Source organism: Bombina bombina, chromosome 6 (genome assembly GCF_027579735.1).
Source record: "Bombina bombina isolate aBomBom1 chromosome 6, aBomBom1.pri, whole genome shotgun sequence".
Taxonomy (NCBI): domain Eukaryota; kingdom Metazoa; phylum Chordata; class Amphibia; order Anura; family Bombinatoridae; genus Bombina; species Bombina bombina.
The window spans coordinates 257,507,844-257,524,069 of NC_069504.1; the positions used below are offsets into that span (position 1 = coordinate 257,507,844).

Consider the following 16,226-nt stretch of genomic DNA (forward strand, 5'->3'; position numbering starts at 1 on the left):
GATGAAAAACCGTGCAATACAGCTATATGTAAAGAATAAACAACTGAAAAGAAGCTCACCATAAACTGTCAACGCGTTTCGGCCCTATATGTGGGCCTTTTTCAAGACTATATTATGGTATGGTGAGAGTGCTCCTTAAATACCTCATATGACCAATGAATATGTCTCTTTTTGGCGCCAAAAGATTTACCATTTGACCCGGAACCGGATATGAGATAACCGATATTAACTTCCTGTTTATTTGTAAATACTAAGTTAAACTCTTATAGGATATTTGTATTAGTAGATCTATTGGGTAATATAATTAAAGCCTCATAATTTTGCATATGACATACTCTGTATCTTAGTATCAGACTATTGTCTTCGATATCATCATGACTTCGGCTTTGTTTGTTGTTACCGGAACCAGAAATGAGGTATTCGTGAACCACTTCCAGTTAGTGTCAACCGGATGTTTTGAAATCGTCACTTCCGGTTTCTACGTGTTTGCAAGAGTCTGGTATTATTATTTGGACCACTCAGTTAAGCATTATTATTTGGACCACTCAGTTGACATCATAGACTCATTACTCTTAGGAAGTTTTAAGGTTATATTATTCACCACTGGCACTGGGTTACCCTCTTCCTCAGATTGTTCTGACACGTTCACTTTCCAATATGGGTAATTATATTTTAATTATAGTTAATCGACACACTATAAGTTACCCATGTTTGATAACGATGGAGTTTGTATGTCCTCCATTTCTCCTACCACTAACCTATCCCTCCATTAGAGAAGGTCTACATATCCCTGTCATAGATGTGTTTTTATCTCATTTTTATATGTATTTATTTATCATTTTAATATTTTAATATTGTAATTTTACAGGATTATTTATCCTCCAATATTATCTAAGACCTATTTAACACTTTGTAGATATGGCCATGTGTTTATTATATGTATTTTTCTAACACTCGATTTTCCCTTAGATGTGATAACAGACCAGATTGTGCATAGATTTGACCCCACTTTTACATTTATATATGTTCCATCACTTAGCACGTATCACCTACATTGGCATTGGTATATCAGACTCTTGCAAACAAGTAGAAACCGAAACCGGAAGTGACTATGTCAAAACATCCGGTTGACACTAACCGGAAGTGGTTCACAAATACCTCATTTCCGGTTCCGGTAAAAACAAACAAATATAACCTTAAAACTTCCTAAGAGTAATGAGTCTATGATGTCAACTGAGTGGTCCAAATAATAATGCTTAACTGAGTGGTCCAAATAACATAATTTATGTAAGAACTTACCTGATAAATTCATTTCTTTCATATTAGCAAGAGTCCATGAGCTAGTGACGTATGGGATATACATTCCTACCAGGAGGGGCAAAGTTTCCCAAACCTCAAAATGCCTATAAATACACCCCTCACCACACCCACAATTCAGTTTAACGAATAGCCAAGAAGTGGGGTGATAAAAAAGTGCGAAAGCATATAAAAACATAATTTATGTAAGAACTTACCTGATAAATTCATTTCTTTCATATTAGCAAGAGTCCATGAGCTAGTGACGTATGGGATATACATTCCTACCAGGAGGGGCAAAGTTTCCCAAACCTTAAAATGCCTATAAATACACCCCTCACCACACCCACAATTCAGTTTAACGAATAGCCAAGAAGTGGGGTGATAAGAAAAAAGTGCGAAAGCATATAAAATAAGGAATTGGAATAATTGTGCTTTATACAAAAAAATCAAAACCACCACAAAAAGGGTGGGCCTCATGGACTCTTGCTAATATGAAAGAAATGAATTTATCAGGTAAGTTCTTACATAAATTATGTTTTCTTTCATGTAATTAGCAAGAGTCCATGAGCTAGTGACGTATGGGATAATGATTACCCAAGATGTGGATCTTTCCACACAAGAGTCACTAGAGAGGGAGGGATAAAATAAAGACAGCCAATTCCTGCTGAAAATAATCCACACCCAGAATAAAATTTTAATGAAAAAACATAAGCAGAAGATTCAAACTGAAACCACTGCCTGAAGTACGTTTCTACCAAAAACTGCTTCAGAAGAAGAAAACACATCAAAATGGTAGAATTTAGTAAAAGTATGCAAAGAGGACCAAGTTGCTGTTTTGCAAATCTGATCAACCGAAGCTTCATTCTTAAACGCCCAGGAAGTAGAAACTGACCTAGTAGAATGAGCTGTAATCCTTTGAGGCGGAGTGTTACCCGACTCAACATAGGCATGATAAAATAAAGATTTCAACCAAGATGCCAAAGAAATGGCAGAAGCTTTCTGGTCTTTTCTAGAACCGGAAAAGATGACAAATAGACTAGAAGTCTTTCGGAAAGACTTAGTAGCTTCAACATAATAATACAAAGCTCTAACAGCATCCAAAGAATGCAATGATTTCTCCTTAGAATTCATAGGATTAGGACATAATGAAGGAACCACAATTTCTCTACTAATGTTGTTAGAATTCACAACCTTAGGTAAAAAATTCAAAAGAAGTTCGCAGCACCGCCTTATCCTGATGCAAAATCAGAAAAGGAGACTCACAAAAAAGAGTAGATAATTCAGAGACTCTTCTGGCAGAAGAAATGGCCAAAAGAAACAAAACTTTCCAAGAAAGTAATATAACGACCAAAGAATGCATGGGTTCAAAAGGAGAAGCTTGAAGAGCCCCCAGAACCAAATTCAAACTCCAAAGAGGAGAAATTGACTTAATGACAGGTTTTATACGAACCAAAGCTTGTACAAAACAATGAATATCAGGAAGATTAGCAATCCTTCTGTGAAAAAGAACAGAAAGAGCAGAGATTTGTCTTTCAAGAAACTTGCGGACAAACCTTATCTAAACCATCCTGAAGAAATATAAGTCTTCCAGACTCTATAATATATCTCTCTAGATACAGATTTACGAGCCTGTCACATAGTATCAATCACAGAGTCAGAGAAACCTCTTTGACCAAGAATCAAGCGTTCAAACTCCACACCTTAAAATTAAGGTTTTGAGATCCTGATGGAAAAAAGAACCTTGAGACAGAAAGACTGATCTTAACGGAAGAGTCCACAGCTGGCAAGAGGCCATCCGGACAAGATCCGCATACCAAAACCTGTGAGGCCATGCTGGAGCTACCAGCAGGACAAACGAGCATTCCTTTAGAATATTAAGAATACCCTTGGAAGAAGAACTAGAGGCGGAAAGATATAGGCAGGATGACACTTGTAAGGAAGAGATAATGCATCCACTGCCTCCGCCCGAGGATCCCTGGATCCGGACAGATACCAGGGAAGTTTCTTGTTTAGATGAGAAGCCATCAGATCTATTTCTGAGAGTTCCCACATTTGAACAATCTGAGGAAATATCTCTGGGTGAAGACCATTCGCCCAGGTGCAACGTTTGGCGACTGAGATAATCCGCTTCCAATTGTCCATACCTGGGATATGAACCGCAGAGATTAGACAGGAGCTGGATTCCGCCCAAACCAAAATTCGAGATACTTCTTTCATAGCCAGAGGACTGTGAGTCCCTCCTTGATGATTGATGTATGCCACAGTTGTGACATTGTCTATCTGAAAACAAATGAACAACTCTCTCTTCAGAAGAGGCCAAGACTGAAGAGCTCTGAAATTGCACGGAGTTCCAAAATATTGATCGGAAATCTCACCTCCTGAGATTCCCAAACCCCTTGTGCCGTCAGATACCCCCACACAGCTCCCCAACCTGTAAGACTTGCATCTGTTGAGATTATAGTCCAGGTCGGAAGAACAAAGAAGCCCCCTGAACTAAACGATGGTGATCTGCCCACCATGTCAGAGAGTGTCGTATAATCGGTTTAAAGATATTAATTGAGATATCTTTGAGTAATCCCTGCACCATTGGTTCAGCATACAGAGCTGAAGAGGTCGCATGTGAAAACGAGCAAAGGAGATCGCATCTGATGCGGCAGTCCTAAGACCTAAAATTTCCATGCATAAGGCTACCAAAGGGAATGATTGTGACTGAAGGTTTTGACAAGCTGATATCAATGTTAAACTTCTCTTGTCTGACAAGGACAGAGTCATAGACACTGAATCTATTCTAGAAACCTAAAAAGGTTACACTTGTCTGAGGAATCAATGAACTGATTGGTAAATTGAACCTCCAACCATGAACTTGAAGAAACAACACAAGTCGATTCGTATGAGATTCTTCGAAAATGAGAAGACTGAGCAAGTACCCAGATATTGTCCAATAAGGAAATACCAAAAAACCCTGTTCTCTGATTACAGAAAGAAGGGCACCGAGAACCTTTGAAAAAAATTCTTGGAACTGAGGCTAGGCCAAACGGTAGAACCACAAAACTGGTAATGCTTGTCTAAAAAGAGAATCTCAGACACAAAAAGTGATCTGGATGAATCGGAATATGTAGATACACATCCTGTAAATCTATTGTAGACATATAATGCCCTTGCTAAACAAAAGGCAGGACAGTCCTACAGTAACCATCTTGAATGTTGGTATCCTTACATAACGATTCAATATTGATAGATCCGAAACTGGTCTGAAGGAATTGACCTTCTTTAGTACAATGAAGAGATAAAATAAAACCCCAGCCCCTGTTCCAGAACTGGAACTGGCATAATTACTCCAGCCAACTCTAGATCTGAAACACATTTCAGAAATGCTGAGCCTTTGCTGTGTTAACTGGGACACGGGAAAGAAAAAAATCTCTTAGCAGGAGGCCTTAACTGAAGCCAATTCTGTACCTTTCTGAAACAATGTTCTGAAACCAGAAATTGAGAACGGAATTGATCAAAATTTCTTTGAAGAAAACGTAATCTGCCTCATACCAGCTGAGCTGGAATAAGGTCCGCACCTTCATGGGTACTTAGGAGCTGGCTATAGGTTTTCTAAAAGGCTTGGATATATTCCAAACTGGAAATAGTTTCCAAACTGATACCGCTCCTGAGAATGAAGGATCAGGCTTTTGTTCCTTATTGTGAGGAAAGGAACGAAATGATCATTAGACCTAAATTTACCTTAGATTTTTTATCCTTTGGTAAAAAAGTTCCCTTCCTTCCAGAAACAGTTGAAATAATAATTTATTACCCTGGAAAGAAAGGGAAAGCAAAGTTGACTTAGAAGACATATCAGTATTCCAAGTTTAATCCATAAAGCTTTTCTAGCTAAAATAGCTAGAGACATATACCTGACATCAACTCTAATGATATCAAAAGATGGTATCACCAATAAAATTATTAGCATGTTATAGAATAATAATAATGCTATAAAATTATGATCTGTTACTTGTTGCGCTAAAGCTTCTAACCAAAAAGTTGAAGCTGCAGCAACATCCGCTAAAAATATAGCAAGTCTAAGAAGATTACCTGAACATAAGTAAGCTTTTCTTAGAAAGGATTCAATTTTCTTATCTAAAGGATCCTTAAATGAATTACTATCTGCCGTAGGAATAGTAGCACATTTAGCAGGAGTAGAGACAGCCCCATAACCTTAGGGATTTTGTCCCAAAAAAACCTCTAATCTGTCAGATGGCACAGGATATAATTGCTTAAACGTTTAGAAGGAGTAAAAGAATTACCCAAATTATTCCATTCCCTGGAAATTACTTCAGAAATAGCATCAGGGAGATTAAACACTTCTGGAATAACTACAGGAGATTTAAAAACCTTATTTAAACGTTTAGATTTAGAATCAAGAGGACCAGAATCCTCTATTTCTAATGCAATTAATACTTCTTTAAATAAAGAACGAATAAATTCCATCTTGAACAAATACAAAGATTTATCAGCATCAACCTCTGAGACAGAAACCTCTGAACCAGAAGAACCATTATCAGTATCAGAATGATGATGTTCATTTAAAAATTCATCTAAAAAAAGAGAAGTTTTAAAAGACTTTTATGTAAACTAGAAGGAGAAATAACAGACATAGCCTTCTTAATGGATTAAAAAATAAAATCTCTTATGTTTATCAGGAACACTCTGAAAATTAGATGTTGACGGAACAGCAACAGGTAATGTAACAGTACTAAAGGAAATTTTATCTGCATTAATAAGTTTGTCATGACATGCAATACAAACAACAGCTGGAGAAACAGATACCAAAAATTATAGCAGATACACTTAGCTTGGTAGCTCCAGCAGTAGACAGCGATTTTCCTGTAGTATCTTCTGACTCAGATGCAACGTGAGACATCTTGCAATATGTAAGAGAAAAAACAACATATAAAGCAAAATTGATCAAATTCCTTAAATGACAGTTTCAGGAATGGGAAAAAATGCCAAAGAACAAGCTTCTAGCAACCAGAAGCACTGAAAAAAAAAGACTTAAATAATGTGGAGACATGTGGAGACAAAAGCGACGCCCTTATTTTTTAGCGCCAAATAAGACGCCCACATTATTTGGCACCTAAATGCTTTTGGCGCCAAAAATGACGCCACATCCGGAACGCCGACATTTTTGGCGCAAAATAACGTCAAAAAATGACGCAACTTCCGGCGACACGTATGACGCCGGAAACGGAAAAGAATTTTTGCGCCAAAAAAGTCCGCGCCAAGAATGACGCAATAAAATGAAGCATTTTCAGCCCCCGCGAGCCTAACAGCCCACAGGTAAAAAAGAGTCAAATTTTTGAAGGTAAGAAAAAAATGATTAATTCAAATGCATTATCCCAAATATGAAACTGACTGTCTGAAAATAAGGAAAGTTGAACATTCTGAGTCAAGGCAAATAAATGTTTGAATACATATATTTAGAACTTTATAAACAAAGTGCCCAACCATAGCTTAGAGTGTCACAGAAAATAAGATTTACTTACCCCAGGACACTCATCTACATGTTTGTAGAAAGCCAAACCAGTACTGAAACGAGAATCAGCAGAGGTAATGGTATATATAAGAGTATATCGTCGATCTGAAAAGGGAGGTAAGAGATGAATCTCTACGAACGATAACAGAGAACCTATGAAATAGACCCCGTAGAAGGAGATCACTGCATTCAAATAGGCAATACTCTCCTCACATCCCTCTGACATTCACTGCACGCTGAGAGGAAAACCGGGCTCCAACTTGCTGTGGAGTGCATATCAACGTAGAATCTAGCACAAACTTACTTCACCACCTCCATCGGAGGCAAAGTTTGTAAAACTGAATTGTGGGTGTGGTGAGGGGTGTATTTATAGGCATTTTAAGGTTTGGGAAACTTTGCCCCTCCTGGTAGGAATGTATATCCCATACGTCACTAGCTCATGGACTCTTGCTAATTACATGAAAGAAATAAGGAATTGGAATAATTGTGCTTTATACAAAATCATAACCACCACAAAAAAAGGGCGGGCCTCATGGACTCTTGCTAATATGAAAGAAATGAATTTATCAGGTAAGTTCTTACATAAATTATGTTTTCTTTCATGTAATTAGCAAGAGTCCATGAGCTAGTGACGTATGGGATAATGATTACCCAAGATGTGGATCTTTCCACACAAGAGTCACTAGAGAGGGAGGGATAAAATAAAGACAGCCAATTCCTGCTGAAAATAATCCACACCCAAAATAAAGTTTAACGAAAAACATAAGCAGAAGATTCAAACTGAAACCGCTGCCTGAAGTACTTTTCTACCAAAAACTGCTTCAGAAGAAGAAAATACATCAAAATGGTAGAATTTAGTAAAAGTATGCAAAGAGGACCAAGTTGCTGCTTTGCAAATCTGATCAACCGAAGCTTCATTCCTAAATGCCCAGGAAGTAGAAACTGACCTAGTAGAATGAGCTGTAATTCTCTGAGGCGGAGTTTTACCCGACTCAACATAGGCAAGATGAATTAAAGATTTCAACCAAGATGCCAAAGAAATGGCAGAAGCTTTCTGGCCTTTTCTAGAACCGGAAAAGATAACAAATAGACTAGAAGTCTTTCTGAAAGATTTAGTAGCTTCAACATAATATTTCAAAGCTCTAACAACATCCAAAGAATGCAACGATTTCTCCTTAGAATTCTTAGGATTAGGACATAATGAAGGAACCACAATTTCTCTACTAATGTTGTTGGAATTCACAACTTTAGGTAAAAATTCAAAAGAAGTTCGCAACACCGCCTTATCCTGATGAAAAATCAGAAAAGGAGACTCACAAGAAAGAGCAGATAATTCAGAAACTCTTCTGGCAGAAGAGATGGCCAAAAGGAACAAAACTTTCCAAGAAAGTAATTTAATGTCCAATGAATGCATAGGTTCAAACGGAGGAGCTTGAAGAGCCCCCAGAACCAAATTCAAACTCCAAGGAGGAGAAATTGACTTAATGACAGGTTTTATACGAACCAAAGCTTGTACAAAACAATGAATATCAGGAAGAATAGCAATCTTTCTGTGAAAAAGAACAGAAAGAGCAGAGATTTGTCCTTTCAAGGAACTTGCGGACAAACCTTTATCTAAACCATCCTGAATAAACTGTAAAATTCTCGGAATTCTAAAAGAATGCCAAGAAAAATGCTGAGAAATACACCAAGAAATATAAGTCTTCCAGACTCTATAATATATCTCTCTAGATACAGATTTACGAGCCTGTAACATAGTATTAATCACAGCGTCAGAGAAACCTCTTTGACGAAGAATCAAGCGTTCAATCTCCATACCTTTAAATTTAAGGATTTCAGATCCTGATGGAAAAAAGGACCTTGTGACAGAAGGTCTGGTCTTAACGGAAGAGTCCACGGTTGGCAAGAGGCCATCCGGACAAGATCCGCATACCAAAACCTGTGAGGCCATGCCGGAGCTACCAGCAGAACAAACGAGCATTCCTTCAGAATCTTGGAGATTACTCTTGGAAGAAGAACTAGAGGCGGAAAGATATAGGCAGGACAATACTTCCAAGGAAGTGATAATGCATCCACTGCCTCCGCCTGAGGATCCCGGGATCTGGACAGATACCTGGGAAGTTTCTTGTTTAGATGGGACGCCATCAAATCTATTTCTGGAAGTTCCCACATTTGAACGATCTGAAGAAACACCTCTGGGTGAAGAGACCATTCGCCCGGATGCAACGTTTGGCGACTGAGATAATCCGCTTCCCAATTGTCTACACCTGGGATATGAACCGCAGAGATTAGACAGGAGCTGGATTCCGCCCAAACCAAAATTCGAGATACTTCTTTCATAGCCAGAGGACTGTGAGTTCCTCCTTGATGATTGATGTATGCCACAGTTGTGACATTGTCTGTCTGAAAACAAATGAACGATTCTCTCTTCAGAAGAGGCCAAAACTGAAGAGCTCTGAAAATTGCACGGAGTTCCAAAATATTGATCGGTAATCTCACCTCCTGAGATTCCCAAACTCCTTGTGCCGTCAGAGATCCCCACACAGCTTCCCAACCTGTGAGACTTGCATCTGTTGAAATTACAGTCCAGGTCGGAAGCACAAAAGAAGCCCCCTGAATTAAACGATGGTGATCTGTCCACCACGTTAGAGAGTGTCGAACAATCGGTTTTAAAGATATTAATTGAGATATCTTTGTGTAATCCTTGCACCATTGATTCAGCATACAAAGCTGAAGAGGTCGCATGTGAAAACGAGCAAAGGGGATCGCGTCCGATGCAGCAGTCATAAGACCTAGAATTTCCATGCATAAGGCTACCGAAGGGAATGATTGTGACTGAAGGTTTCGACAAGCTGCCATCAGTTTTAGACGCCTCTTGTCTGTTAAAGACAAAGTCATGGACACTGAATCTATTTGGAAACCCAGAAAGGTTACCCTTGTCTGAGGAATCAATGAACTTTTTGGTAAATTGATCCTCCAACCATGATCTTGAAGAAACAACACAAGTCGATTCGTATGAAATTCTGCTAAATGTAAAGACTGAGCAAGTACCAAGATATCGTCCAAATAAGGAAATACCACAATACCCTGTTCTCTGATTACAGACAGAAGGGCACCGAGAACCTTTGTAAAAATTCTTGGAGCTGTAGCAAGGCCAAACGGCAGAGCCACAAACTGGTAATGCTTGTCCAGAAAAGAGAATCTCAGGAACCGATAATGATCCGGATGAATCGGAATATGCAGATATGCATCCTGTAAATCTATTGTGGACATATAATTCCCTTGCTGAACAAAAGGCAAGATAGTCCTTACAGTTACCATCTTGAACGTTGGTATCCTTACATAACGATTCAATATTTTTAGATCCAGAACTGGTCTGAAGGAATTCTCCTTCTTTGGTACAATGAAGAGATGTGAATAAAACCCCATCCCCTGTTCCTGAACTGGAACTGGCATAATTACTCCAGTCAACTCTAGATCTGAAACACAATTCAGAAATGCTTGAGCTTTTACTGGGACACGGGAAAGAAAAAATCTCTTTGCAGGAGGTCTCATCTTGAAACCAATTCTGTAGCCTTCTGAAACAATGTTCTGAATCCAAAGATTGTGAACAGAATTGATCCAAATTTCTTTGAAAAAACGTAACCTGCCCCCTACCAGCTGAGCTGGAATGAGGGCCGCACCTTCATGTGGACTTAGAAGCAGGCCTTGCCTTTCTGGCTGGCTTGGATTTATTCCAGATTGGAGATGGTTTCCAAACTGAAACTGCTCATGAGGATGAAGGATCAGGTTTTTGTTCTTTGTTGAAACGAAAGGAACGAAAACGATTATTAGCTCTGTTTTTACCCTTAGATTTTTTATCCTGTGGTAAAAAGGTTCCTTTCCCACCAGTAACAGTTGAAATAATAGAATCCAATTGAGAACCAAATAATTTGTTACCCTGGAAAGAAATGGAAAGTAGAGTTGATTTAGAAGCCATATCAGCATTCCAAGTCTTAAGCCATAAAGCTCTTCTAGCTAAAATAGCTAGAGACATAAACCTGACATCAACTCTGATAATATCAAAGATGGCATCACAGATAAAATTATTAGCATGTTGAAGAAGAATAATAATATCATGAGAATCATGATGTGTTACTTGTTGCGCTAAGGTTTCCAACCAAAAAGTTGAAGCTGCAGCAACATCAGCCAAAGATATAGCAGGTCTAAGAAGATTACCTGAACACAGATAAGCTTTTCTTAGAAAGGATTCAATTTTCCTATCTAAAGGATCCTTAAACGAAGTACCATCTGACGTAGGAATAGTAGTACGTTTAGCAAGGGTAGAAATAGCCCCATCAACTTTAGGGATTTTGTCCCAAAATTCTAATCTGTCAGACGGCACAGGATATAATTGCTTAAAACGTTTAGAAGGAGTAAATGAATTACCCAATTTATCCCATTCTTTGGAAATGACTGCAGAAATAGCATTAGGAACAGGAAAAACTTCTGGAATAACCACAGGAGATATAAATACCTTATCCAAACGTTTAGAATTAGTATCTAGAGGACCAGAATCCTCTATTTCTAAAGCAATTAGAACTTCTTTAAGTAAAGAACGAATAAATTCCATTTTAAATAAATATGAAGATTTATCAGCATCAACCTCTGAGACAGAATCCTCTGAACCAGAAGAGTCATCAGAATCAGAATGATGATGTTCATTTAAAAATTCATCTGTAGGGAGAGAAGTTTTAAAAGATTTTTTACGTTTACTAGAAGGAGAAATAACAGACATAGCCTTCTTTATGGATTCAGAAACAAAATCTCTTATGTTATCAGGAACATTCTGCACCTTAGATGTTGAAGGAACTGCAACAGGCAATGGTACTTTACTAAAGGAAATATTATCTGCTTTAACAAGTTTGTCATGACAATCAATACAAACAACAGCTGGAGGAATAGCTACCAAAAGTTTACAGCAGATACACTTAGCTTTGGTAGATCCAGCACTAGACAGCGATTTTCCTGTAGTATCTTCTGACTCAGATGCAACGTGAGACATCTTGCAATATGTAAGAGAAAAAACAACAACATATAAAGCAAAATTGATCAAATTCCTTAAATGACAGTTTCAGGAATGGGAAAAAATGCCAAAGAACAAGCTTCTAGCAAACAGAAGCACTGAAAAAAAAAGACTTAAATAATGTGGAGACAAAAGCGACGCCCTTATTTTTTAGCGCCAAATAAGACGCCCACATTATTTGGCGCCTAAATGCTTTTGGCGCCAAAAATGACGCCACATCCGGAACGCCGACATTTTTGGCGCAAAATAACGTCAAAAAATGACGCAACTTCCGGCGACACGTATGACGCCGGAAACGGAAAAGAATTTTTGCGCCAAAAAAGTCCGCGCCAAGAATGACGCAATAAAATGAAGCATTTTCAGCCCCCGCGAGCCTAACAGCCCACAGGGAAAAAAGTCAAATTTTTGAAGGTAAGAAAAAATGATTAAATCAAATGCATTATCCCAAATATGAAACTGACTGTCTGAAAAATAAGGAAAGTTGAACATTCTGAGTCAAGGCAAATAAATGTTTGAATACATATATTTAGAACTTTATAAACAAAGTGCCCAACCATAGCTTAGAGTGTCACAGAAAATAAGATTTACTTACCCCAGGACACTCATCTACATGTTTGTAGAAAGCCAAACCAGTACTGAAACGAGAATCAGCAGAGGTAATGGTATATATAAGAGTATATCGTCGATCTGAAAAGGGAGGTAAGAGATGAATCTCTACGACCGATAACAGAGAACCTATGAAATAGACCCCGTAGAAGGAGATCACTGCATTCAAATAGGCAATACTCTCCTCACATCCCTCTGACATTCACTGCACGCTGACAGGAAAACCGGGCTCCAACTTGCTGCGGAGCGCATATCAACGTAGAATCTAGCACAAACTTACTTCACCACCTCCATCGGAGGCAAAGTTTGTAAAACTGAATTGTGGGTGTGGTGAGGGGTGTATTTATAGGCATTTTGAGGTTTGGGAAACTTTGCCCCTCCTGGTAGGAATGTATATCCCATACGTCACTAGCTCATGGACTCTTGCTAATTACATGAAAGAAAATAATAATATCAGACTCTTGCAAACACGTAGAAACCGAAACCGGAAGTGACGATTTCAAAACATCCGGTTGACACTAACTGGAAGTGGTTCACGAATACCTCATTTCTGGTTCCGGTAACAACAAACAAAGCCGAAGTCATGATGATATCGAAGACAATAGTCTGATACTAAGATACAGAGTATGTCATATGCAAAATTATGAGGCTTTAATTTTAATTATATTACCCAATAAGATCTACTAATACAAATATCCTATAAGAGTTTAACTTAGTATTTACAAATAAACAGGAAGTTAATATCGGTTATCTCATATCCGGTTCCGGGTCAAATGGTAAATCTTTTGGCGCCAAAAAGAGACATATTCATTGGTCATATGAGGTATTTAAGGAGCACTCTCACCATACGATAATATAGTCTTGAAAAAGGCCCACATATAGGGCCGAAACACGTTGACAGTTTATGGTGAGCTTCTTTTCAGTTGTTTATTCTTTACATATAGCTGTATTGCACTATGTATTGTTTTTTCATTTACAGGTAAAGAAGAAATGATTGTTTGAGGAAACCCCAGGATAATTTACGGTTTTTCATCACATATTATTTGCACCTATAACTTTTGGAATATTATTTTCACTAACATTGAGGAACTATTCACACATATATCATTTGACTTTCATTCTTATACCACTTGGATGATATCAGACTTTTGGATTACATCGCTTTTATCACTTAAGTTATTCGTTTGATCACTAATCAATTTTTGTGTATTTTTTTGTGTATATTTAAACACACATAGAAGCTTCTTTTGCACATCATTTTTATATATTTTTTTACGCTTTTTTCACATATTTTGGTATTTTTAATTTTTTACATTTTTTATCAAGTTCACAGGACTCCACAATCCTTTTCACATTTATGGTATCTCATCAATTTTTTCTATTATTTTTTCACAATTGATACATCCATGGACTAATTATCCATTATATTAACATTGATTCTCGACTTTTTATATATTAATGTTCACCTGCTTTTAGATTGCTGTTATTAATTTTTGAACTGCATCTTGGTTTTATATTCATGCATTTTTAGTATTGCTATGTTTATCATGGATCCATGAATTTTAATTTTATGTTTTAACATTAAATCATATTGTTAAATATTTCATTTTAAATTATGCCTTTTTAGTATCATTGTCTATTAAACACACTATTTCTATTTATCTGGCGCTCCTTAGCATTTCATTATATCATACAAAAATATTAATGTGATCAGCAATAATAATAACAAAGATAATAATAATAATAATTAACTAAAATCAAAGGATTATAAAGAGATCTTCCAAAACACTGAAATGTTGGATTTTATCCTTGTTGTTCCATTAGAAATTAGTTACTGAAAAGATTCAATTTTGTCACTGCAAATAACATACCAAATAAACATTAAACAAACACTTACCGTCAGGTAAAACTTGAATCCCTTTTTTATGCTGGTTATTATTTTGCGTTGTGGAACTTTTGTCTCCTGGAAATTTGGGTCCATCTGTACTTGAGGCAGTCTTTCCTGTTGTATTTAAATTCTGCAAGTGAACAAATAAAATTGCTTGTTCTGACCTATTAAACAGGAAATGCTAATAAATACATTTTTTCGAAAGATTACAATATACATGTTTAAACGTCACTTTTGGAGTAAAATCATTCGGTGGATAAATCCGGTGAGTGCCTGCTTTTGTTTGGGACTGTTAGTATGCTGCTGAGCACCCCGGTCAGAGGTGGATTATCGCATAATTAAACTAGTCAGCTTTATTGTTGCAATAGTTAAAAACCTTGATGATCTTCAAATTAAAGCAATGGTAGCACTTATTAGAACTAACAAAAGTACCTTAACTATGTTTTGCAACAAAAATACACGATGAGCAGCAAACATCTGTCAGTATAAAACTGAAAAATGACTATGGCCTAAAAAGGCTATTGTTTATTTTCTGTAATTAAAATCAAAGAATACTTCCTAGCTGATTTGCAAAATAGGAAAATGTGAAATGCCAAAAAATACGTAAGTTGATGAGGTCCAGATGGATGGCCACAAAATAAGAATACAGCATAGAAGTTATTAGGCTACCGTAGGGTTTGTTTTTCCCAGTTATGCAGCAATATGATTTTAGATTTATAACTATCTCTCAAATAATGGAGGTGGAATAATGGATGTTACATCTTAAGATGTAGAGCTACCTCCCAACCAGAAAGTGTATTCTACTTAAAGGGCCACTAAACCCAAAATCTTTCTTTCATGATTCAGATAGAACATACAAATTTAAACAACATTACAATTTACTTCTATTATTTATTTTGCTTCATTTTTTAGATATCCTTATTTGAAGAAAAAGCAATGCACATGGGTGAGCCAATCACACGAGGCTTCTATGTGCAGCAACCAATCAGCAGCTACTGAGCATATCTAGATATGCTTTTCAGCAAAGAATATCAAGAGAATAAAACAAATTAGATAATAGAAGTAAATTAGAAAGATGTTTAAAAATGAATTCTCTTTCTAAATCATGAAAGAAAAAATATGGGTATCATGGCCCTTTAAGGAGGAGAAAGGGGACCTAAAGTGTTGTAAAGCAGTCTAATGAAGGCAGCAGATGATCAAGCATTCACGACTAAAAGAAAACTTCCAGTGCCTGTATGTGCTTGAGCCACTGACGTAATTTTTCAGCATTTTACAATGTTACAAATGTGTCATCCAAACCAATAATGTGGAACACCTGGCTGAACTGCGCATTATTCGCTCAGCTGAACCATACTGCCAATTTGTACACTTTACTTATTCCTGCCCTCCTTGTCAGGAAGTTTCAACGCAAGATTTTGAATGTGTTGTATGTATGATTGTGCCTAAACATTCTACTACCCATTAACTAATATTGTGCAGCTGTAATAATACAGTGTTATGGAGAACTGGAAATTTACACTAATTCTGAAATAGCTAGAAGCTGTATCTTTAAAGATCAAGCACTAGTTACCATGGTGGAAACTTTACATATCTGTTAAATCCTGGTTATAGTCATGCACAAATAAAAAGAACAGCATTAGCCTTGCTCAACCTCCTACAGCTAGTTTGGCACATTAAATGGAGTTCTAATGATTTTAAGGGCTCCATGTACGAAGCAGCGAAAGCTGCTCTGGATCCCTTGCTGGGCAGGTTCACATATGCGAGCCTGCTTCCGGCAATGTAAGAAGCAGCGGTCATTAGACCTCTGCTTCTTACACCCTACGCCACCTCTGAGATGGCGAGGAAGAATC

At 37.3% G+C, this 16,226-nt stretch overlaps 1 protein-coding gene across 2 annotated transcripts in view; it reads right to left on the bottom strand.

Annotated features, from left to right (window-relative positions):
• CNOT2 (CCR4-NOT transcription complex subunit 2) overlaps positions 1-16,226 on the bottom strand; it is a 644,096-nt gene that overhangs the window by 123,284 nt on the left and 504,586 nt on the right. For both annotated transcript variants that reach the window (XM_053716789.1, XM_053716790.1), the window contains exon 9: positions 14,386-14,506. In XM_053716789.1, the coding sequence (XP_053572764.1) occupies positions 14,386-14,506 (121 nt within the window). The remainder of the gene's footprint in view (positions 1-14,385; positions 14,507-16,226) is intronic.